The sequence below is a fragment of the Sinocyclocheilus anshuiensis genome, unplaced genomic scaffold (assembly GCF_001515605.1).
Source record: "Sinocyclocheilus anshuiensis isolate Anshui unplaced genomic scaffold, SAMN03320099.WGS_v1.1 scaffold1023, whole genome shotgun sequence".
NCBI classification, from domain to species: domain Eukaryota; kingdom Metazoa; phylum Chordata; class Actinopteri; order Cypriniformes; family Cyprinidae; genus Sinocyclocheilus; species Sinocyclocheilus anshuiensis.
Window position 1 is genome coordinate 318,488 of NW_015546084.1, and position 9,973 is coordinate 328,460.

Sequence of the window (9,973 nt, forward strand, 5' to 3'; positions counted from 1 at the left end):
CTTCTGCCTGAGTCTAAAGCATAACGCATATTTGCTAATCTCAAATGACTGGCTTTCAACTTTGAATGCAATGAAGGGGTGAAATCTGATTTAAATGTTTGAAAAGACTGGTTATGGACTGGAAATCTTAAAAATGATCTGGATTTCACATTTTACAGGAAGTAAAGAATATGAAATTGGATTTTAAGTCAACAGAGCCAGATTGAATACTGCTTAACCACTTATTTCCACTATGCAGTATATGGCTGAATAAGCACATCATATTTTTGATCAAAACATATTCCAAAGCAGTTAATTTTCTAAATATAGTTATTCCTAGAATTTGTTTAAATTTTATGAATAGAACTTGATTTAAATACAAATTACTGTCTAAACCTTTTAATATTGATTATAATAGCAGTAGTTCACATGAAATCATTTTGGGAAGTTGACGTGACACTGGACTGCCATCAGTCTAAAACCAAAAGCAGAATTATTTTATAATTATATCATACATGCTGCTTTTATGAGCTCATATTATGTAGTAAGTCTACATTTTTCAATTCAATTTCATTTATTATATTTATTATTATTTATTATTCATATTTATTAGTATAAAACAAAACATATTTCTAATATGTCTAAAAGGGACATTGAGTGTTAAAAAAGTGCTATATAAATAAAACAATTATCTATTATTAATATCATCATTAAATCTTTAATTTGTCACACCAAAGGAACAATGGAGGAACATTTAAAATGAACTAGTAAAGGATTAAAAAGGGGGACAGATTGAAAAAAAATTGTGAAATCTAAAAAATATATCACATATAAAATATTTTTCTTTCATGGACATTTCAGCTATCTTTAGAACTACCTCTCAGAAATATAACTTAAATGTTATACTTATCTTTAGTATCCTAGATACTAAAGGCTTGAGTGGATTTTATGCTGATAATTAATTATATCTTATGAGATTTCTCAGATGACTGACCATTTTTAAAAGCTATAAAGCTGTCTCTTCACTCTTCAGAGATGGCTTTTATTATTTGAAAAGCTAGAGTGTTTTGAAGCGATTACATGCCAGGGCCCAACGTTTCAAATGAACTAGTTTCCACAGGAAAAAAATAAAAATAAAATAAAATGAAAGGACAATTAAGAATCTATTCTAGTGCAAAATTATAGGAAAACAACTGCAAAATCCTCTGGCACAAACAAATCTTTTATGTGTCGAAGGGGTAGCAGGACGTTTTTAAAAACCAACTTGTCCAACAAAGTCTTTGAATAAATGATGTGAACCAGATGTAACAAGCTAGTTAGAACTGAATATTTTGTTTGATGTACAAATTGGTGTTTGCACATTGCTTTTGACCAAAATAACTCAAATTATAACACAATACTTTTTAAGAAGCAAGCTGGGAAATGGACACGCGTGACAATATAAGGAATGACTCAGAAAACGTGAGCATTGGACAACATCACGACTCAGTCTTCAAGAGTGTGAAACATGACATCTGAGGAAAAGACGTCGACCTAATTAGCTAAAAGGTGTGATGTCTTTGGTTCCATATAAAGACTAGGGGAATGTACAATGCCTGTGATTTCAGAGAGACTGAAGATCTGGATTAATAGAAGCAGTAACAAACATGAAGGGTTAAAGGGGATTATCATAACACTTCGCACATTAATACACCGTGTACTACTGCATTAATATTTTCTATTGACTCATGTCTAAAACCCTCTAAGTATAATGACATTTCATAAGAAATGAGCTGACCTGATTTCTCGTCTGACAATCACTGAATAGTGTAAAAGTGACGGCACACTTTTCAGTATCCTTGGTTCTGGAAGCATTCATTTCCTCCAAAAGGATTTATATTAAAGAATTCTATGGAAAACCAGCTCAGAGAAGGATTGCAACAACATAGCATAGAATTTTGATTTAAAGTAAAAAAGGACAAAAGTTCTCTGTTTTAACTGTAAAATACAATGTATATTCATTATAAAATATTCAGATTATATAAACACAATATATTCGCAATGCTTCATGGTAGTCAGTATTTGCCACTTTTGGATGTAGATGGATGGATGGATGGATATGGATGTAGTTTGTCACAAATGGGACAACTTGACTGTAGAGTGAATCCCTATATACTAGAGCTCAGGTCAATAAAGCCCTTCACAAATAACTAAAAATAGGTTTGAATATGTAAATAAAGAAAATGTGATCTCCCAAAACACAGGGGTAATTGCTCACTTTGATGAGGTCACCGAGCAGCTTGTTGGCTTCTGCGTAGGCTTTCTTCACCTCCTTAAACTTGTTCCCCAGCCCCATACTGTGTGCTTGAAAGTGGAGATTGGTGTACTGGCCACCTGGGATCTCGTTCTCGTAGACATCAGCATTCCCAGACTTCATGGTGGCAGTGCAGTCAAACGGAGCATAAAGGCCTCGGGTCACCTCCCAATACTCACTGTAGTCAAAGACCTTCTCGAGAGAAATGCCTGAGAAAGAGATGTGGTGAAGAGAAAGAAAAAGAAAAGCCAGGAGGAGAGATCATTAGTCTACCAAGAGGAATAAGCAATCGGAGAACAAGTAGCACAACAAATGACTATCTGACATTAATATTTAATCAAAAATAATGAAAGTCCTCGTCTCTTTAACAGACTGCACCAGCTAATCAGGCATTCTCCCAAAGCTTTTAATCAGTCATCGAAAGCTCAGCACACATGGGCATGTATGTGGTAGAAGCAGGGAATTGGTGGCGGAGCATAAATTGCTTCCTGCCACTCACGGCTTCATCATTTATCAGCAGCAGCCAGTCAATTAATCAATCAATGAGGCACGCCACTTCCAACAGGGTTTACATGCTCATTTGGCTCCCTCATCTTCACTAATTGCCCATCGCTGTGATCACAATAGTTTTCCAGTGCAAAAGATAACACACGCACAAATACGCTCTAACATGTGTGTGCACAACTGGAGAATGACTGCGGAAATCACAATAACGCTTTCATAAAAGTAGCTTGCATGCATTTTTCTTCTCCTAGTCGCTGCCACCCTGACTACAGGCTATTAGGCGCTATTGATGTTACAGTGTAAAAGCAGTGTGTCCAGCTCGCCCCGTGCAGACCAATCTATCAGCACATGTCAGTCAGTCCAGGCATTGATCTCTGGCCACATGGCCTTTATCGTGATGGACTGGCTTGAAGAGAAGAAGAGAGAAAGAGAGCTACTTTAGGAGGCAGAGGGACCTGAGCAGGACAATGAGAGATTGATAGAGTGAGCGAGAAAGGCAGATTAAAAAATGACAAGGTGAGAGAGAAAGTTGAAGGAGAATCGGGAAGATGACAGGATGTTATATCTATCCATCTGTCCATCCATCCATCTAGATGGACTAATAAGCTGACTGCCAGACAGACTTGGTATCTCTCATTTCACAACAAATACTCACTCGCATCTTATGTTTTTGTAGGGGCTCTTTTAACCATTATTTTCTTCCTTTTCCTTCACTTTAATTCTGTATTATCTTTTATTGTGGAAATTCATCTAAAATAGGGAAAAAATAGATGATATTTTAGTTGTCAAAATGACAACATTTATGTATTATCTTGTGTTATACAAATTCATTAAATGATGGAAAAGTTCACGGACAGACGGATGGATGGAAAGAGAAAATCATGAATGGATGGAAGGATGGTACATGTTGGTACAGGATGGAATGTTATTAATGTACAATTAATATAATGTTAATGAACAATACAAAGAATGATACAAAGATCAATAGAAAGAAAGAAAGAAAGAAAGAAAGAAAGAAAGAAAGAAAATCATGAATGGATGGAAGGATGGGTGGAAACAAATAATTCATAGATGGAAGAATGAAATGATAGAAAAATTAATGGATGGATGGATGGATGGATGAATGAATAGATGAAAAGGAAAATGCATGGACTGATGGAAGGAAAAATTCATGGATGGATGGATAGATGGAAAGAAAAATTAATGGATGATGAAACAAAAAATTCATGGATAGAAGGATGGATGGATAGAAAAATTAACGGATTGGAAAGCAAAAATTGATGGATGGTTGAAATGAAAAATTGATGGATGGATGGATGGACAGAAAAATTCATGGACAATGGAAAGAAAAATTCAGGGATGGATGGAAAATCATGCATGGTTGGATAGCAGGCAAGAGAAATTCATGAATGGATAGATGGAATAGAAAATTCATGGATGGAAAGATGATGAAAAGGAAAATTGATAAAAAAAGGATGGCTACAACAATACAGAAAAAATTATACAATGATAGAAAGAACGATGCAACAATACAAAGAATGATACAAAGATCAATAGAAAGAAAGAAAGAAAGAAAGAAAGAAAGAAAGAAAAAGTTTACAATGAACTAGATTTGTAACAAAATTGCTGTCTGTGTTGGATTTTAAACATATTTTTACATAAGTGCCACATTAGAGTGACTTTGCAGGTTGTCATAACACTCAGCAGGTCTTGTTTTTGTCAGCTGTGCATGAGAATCAACACATTCTGTAACATGATACTTCTTGCTGTGTAAAGGTGGCTGTACAGTTAAATAGAGGTATGACAGAAAACACCAATCATAATACAGCACACAAACAGATGCAAGAAACAAGACCAATCGGAACTCAGTATGCAAATAGCATGATAACAACAACATCGCTTTTGGTTATATTTTAACATTCCATCACTGATTACGTTTACATGGACATCAGTAATCGAATTATTTACCTTATTCTAAATAAGCCAATATTATGATTATGGTGTTTACATGAGTTGCTTTTAGAATATTCCTTTCATGTTCCGTTTTACATGTTATAGTACATAGTTCGATTAATGAACTATGTCATTACGTCCCACGTGACGCCATTCGACGTCCCCTCCGGAATTTCCCGTATAAACATATAGTTCGTCTTAGTGATGATGCCATGTACAGTTTTGGGTGTTTCATTTTTTAATATTATGAAAGCTTCAAGTGCAGTTAATTATTTGTACGTGCATACAGACAATGGCGGTGTGGAAGCTCTTTTATTTGCCGTCAAATGGTTGAACAATAAATTAGGAATACTCCACGTCTTAATTCAATTTCTGTTTACTTCGAATATGACTTTAGCCGGATTAAGGTAATCAAAAATCTCTGTTTACATGGTAGATTCTTAATCAGAATATTGTCTTAATCTTGTTAAAATCGGATTACATGAGTTGCTTTTAGAATATTCGGTAACACTTTCTATGAAGCCCGTATTTATAATACATTATAAGGGTATTCTTAAGGCATTATAATGAATGCATAATATGCAGGGCTGTACAGTGCGACATATATGTCGCACGTGCTACGAAATAACTGGTCTGTGCGATGAATAAATTTACCACTGTAGCACGCGTGCGATACAGTTTTGCATGTTCATAACACAGCCGCTTAATAGTGTGAAGTGATTTCGTTGTGCTTGTTTGTTTGTGTGAGATTGATTATACTTGGTAGTTAGGGGTGTGCGATATGATGATTTTTGAATGTCTCCACGATCTGCTTTTGAAGAAATATAATTGTATCGTGCTACAGCGCACATTCTATCAGCTGCAGTTCTGGCGCCTCTGTCCGTCTCAATATAATGTACAACGCCACATGCATTCACATCAGTGTTAGCTCAGCGGTAGAGTTACTCTCACGGGGCACTGCACTTATGCGCAGTCACAAAACTAGTCAATAAGACAATATTACGATTAAGGTGTTTACATGAGTTGCTTTTAGAATATTCCTTTCATGTTCCCGTTTTACATGTTATAGTACATAGATCAATTAATGGCATACGTCTTTACGTCCCCACGTGACGCCATACGACATCCCCTCCAGAATTTCACGTATAAACATATAGTTCGTCTTCGTTATGATGCCATATACAGTTTTGGGTGTTTCATTTTAAATTTTACGAAAGCTTCAAGTGCAGTTAATTATATGTCATGCTATACGTGCAAACAGACGACGGTGGTGTTGAAGCTATGCTCGTTTATTTGCCGTTAAACGGTTGAGCACTGCCGTGTGTGTCAAACAGACGACGGCGTTGTTGAAGCCATTCTTTTGTTTACTGTCAAACGGTTGAACACTGCCGTGTGTGTATCCTGTCGCAAAATGTGGCGAAAAGTCCTACACGATGGTAATAATGTGATTAAGGTGTGTACATGTCTTTACTGCACTTCAATAATGTGACTAAAATAGGAATACTCCACATGTCTTAATTCGATTAGTGTTTACTTCGATTATGATTTAAGCCGGATTAAGGTAATCAAAAATCTCTGTTTACACGGTAGATTCTTAATCAGTGTATTGTCTTAATCGTATTAAAATCAGAGTATTGTTGTCCATGTAAACGTACTGAATGTAAGTCAGTGAGAGATTTTCACATTTTAATCTTAAATTTCATTTGATTTTTGATCTGTTGAGAGGTTCAGGCGGAGGTTCAGGAGGAGGAGAGAACAAATGGAACGTTTGGGGAATATCAATACAGCGCTGCCTTGCGAGTACTGTAATAAGTATCAAGCATTTGTCAGCGCTGTCTCTTTCTCTTCACATCACATACGGCAGCTTGTTTTAAAAAGCTGTAAACAGGTGATTAATACTGGATGCTGCATATGGCAACAAAACAGTGAACAGAGACAGAGACTGCAATAACACTGCCACAGGAATCCTGACAGCCTCCAAACAATTCAATTACCTAGGCAACACCTCCAGGAGCGAAAAACCAAAGAAACATGGGGCAGTGAGAGTGAGGGGGGTACGGCTGAATCTTGTGGGAATAAAACAAACTGAATCAACAAAAGCGTGAACACCTCCTCATCATGTGAGCTCTCTGATGCGTATCGTGCTGCCAAAGTCACACACCCACGCCATCTGGAGCTCCAGAGGTGGGGGTTGAATCTATACATAAAGGATGGACTTTCATAGAATCAACAACCAGGGCTTTCCGGTTTGTGAGCACCACAGCTCACGTCTCTTTGTTTTATTAATGTGATGTTTGGTGGCTTAAGTTCACATTGTTCACATTGTCCAAGCAAATAAAATGAGTGTTTATACAAGTTAGTCCCTATTCGATTGGCACTAGAATGCAAGGTGGTTGATAGCCAATATAAAGCCATTATATACACTATTTTTTCATTTAATACAAGAATTTAAAGTTTGTTGCTTGTGCATATCCAGTGACAGTTGGATCTGGTAAAGCTGATGAAATTAAAAATTAATTAGACATTCAAAGACTTGTTTAAATGACATAAATGCGCAGTGTTTGCTGAATACCAACAGTATATGAGAAAGTACTATAGCGTTTGCATTTCTTTTACTAATAATAGAAAGGCAAACGCTGCAATACTTTTTCATAAACTGTTTAACAGATCTGTCTAATAATTTAATGAAGAGAACAGAATGCACCTGCACTCAGGTGCATTCCTAGTGCTGGTAAAATAAAAGTACTGTTTTCGATATTTGCCAATATACAGTCTTGGATATATATCGGTCGACCACTGTAAATTTAAGACTTTTTAAAAAACCTTTTTAAGACCAAGTAAAGAAAAATTAAAAACGAACACAATACACCAATGTGTTCTCTTAAAGGGATATTTCACCTTCAGTTGCTGGTCCCCATTGACTTGCATAGTGTTTTTATTTTTTCATACTATGGAAGTCAATGGGGACCAGCAACTGAAGGTGAACTATACCTTTAATATACAGTAAATAAAGAATCTTAGATAAAAATACATTTACTTGAGAAGCAAAATGATGTAAGATAATAAGAGTTTTCTTTGAAACTGATAAAGAACAAGAACAAATATCCGCCAGCGAGCTCAGAAAAAAAACAACTTTATTAAAAGGGAAAACAAGTTTTCATACCCCACTGACAGATATTTGTTTTTGTTTCAAGCATAAAGTCACTTAATTAATGGTTTAATTTTTTTCTCAAGTAAACGTATCCTGATTTAAAAATGTTTAGATATCTATATTGGAAAACAAAAATACAGAGGAAGATATAAATATTTTGCTTCGCATGCTATGACTTTATGAATGTAAGACTTTCTGCTCTGATTTAAGAACTTTTTAAGGCCTTCAATTGTGTAACTCTTTTATGACCCACAAAAACCCTGTGGTAAGAAATCGGCTAAATTGTACATGCTCATTTACCATATTAGTAAAATGTGTATTGCCTCTGCCGTCATCTAACACTTAAAGTTATTCTTAAAAAAAAATTAATAACACTGTTAATGTCATCTTTGCAAAATCTCAAAATGAGTATAAATTTTTTTATATTGTACATTATAATGTCCTAAATTTACTTGTAGAATTAAAACTATTGATTCTGGCTATTAGCATTTTATTTTTTAAATGAATTAGAAAAAACATATTACAGAATTTCAATACCGACCATAACATGAAAATTATTATTTGCTTATCAGTATCAACTATCAACCAGATTAATAATAGCAATGTAATAATCCCTAGAAACAATATCCACAAATCAATCACAGCTGTGTTGATATTCAGTACATCAGCACTTTTGCTTGCGTGATGTTAATTATACAGTCAACAGGATGTCAGAAATGTTGACATTTTCTGTGGCAGTATGAAGCAGCCTTAATGAAGTAGATCTTCATGCCATTGGTCACTACAGCGGCAGGCGATGCAGTGACCCATGGTTGGACAGATGGTCTCCCACACCGACCGCACTGAAAGTCTCTGGCCGCAAACACACACACACCCTACTGCGAGAAGACCCACCAGGGCACGAGACTCATCAGTGAAGGTTAAGCACCAGCAGCCACAGTAATGTCACAATTAAGGAAAGGTCAAAGGGTCAGCCACCAACATCCAAATGATGTCTGTCCACTCTGACCCTTCTCTCTACTCTTTACATGCGCCCCAACATCATTTCCTTTCTCTTCTCCTTCTTTCCAGAACTGACTGGCCTTGCTGTGTTATCGTTTTTTTTCCATTTCTTTCCATTTCATTACCACTCCTGCCCTGCTTTGTTTGCTTTTCTTCTTCTTTTAGCTGACTTCCCATGACCTCATTCGCCCTCGGATTATGAAGAAGGGGAAAGAAAACTCAAGTGAACGAAAGTGTGGGAGCATTTGCATAAAATGAGGCACAGCAGTTGAAAAATAGTGTAAAGCAGGTGTGTTGAATATTAAATACCACAAAGAACATTTTGGGTTGCGGCGAGAGCTTTAGGACTGCAGAAGGATGAGGAGTAATTGTTCATGAAAATAGCTTTTATGATAGAAGAAGAACGTTTACATCATGTTCCCTTTAACATATGACCTGGAAAATGAGTGATGGGCTGTATCATGGAAACTCAGGCAAACTAAAAGAAATGAGGAACTGTTATATGCACAGAAAACAACAGAAAACAAAACAACCAATTAATCACTCTAACGCCATGTCCTAACCAGGATGAGAAAGTTGCTAGCAACAAACAGTTTTGCTGTCCTCACTTAATACAGAACTGTCAGGTAACCCGTCAATCACAGCCATCAAGAAATAATTAATGTTTAATATACTCTAGTTCTATGGAGAGAAATTTTGGACCAATGAGATTCCACAGTGAGGCAAGCCAGTGGTAACATTATCTCTCTCTCACTCCCTCTCTATCTCTATCTATCTTTCTATCCATCTGTCCATCCATTTATCCACCAATCTATCCATCCATCTTCCTATCTACCTGTCTATCTATCCTTCCCATCCATCCATCCATCCATCTATACATAACCACATTCATCACCTATCTATCCATCCATCCATCTTCCTATCTATCTGTCGTATCTATCTATCCATCCATCCATTGTATCTACCATTACATCGTCTATCTACCCATTTATCGGTTTGTCTGTCTCTCTGTCTGTCTGTCTACCTATCTATCTGTCTGTCTACCCATCCATCCATCCATCCATCCATCCATCCATCCATCTATCTATCTA

General features: G+C 36.2%; 1 protein-coding gene across 1 annotated transcript in view; it reads right to left on the reverse strand.

Annotated features, from left to right (window-relative positions):
* Positions 1 to 9,973, reverse strand: part of LOC107699965 (pyruvate carboxylase, mitochondrial-like) — a 20,882-nt gene that overhangs the window by 6,664 nt on the left and 4,245 nt on the right. Inside the window, exon 6 of the mRNA XM_016501429.1 lies at positions 2,237 to 2,481. Within this exon, the coding sequence (XP_016356915.1) occupies positions 2,237 to 2,481 (245 nt within the window). The remainder of the gene's footprint in view (positions 1 to 2,236; positions 2,482 to 9,973) is intronic.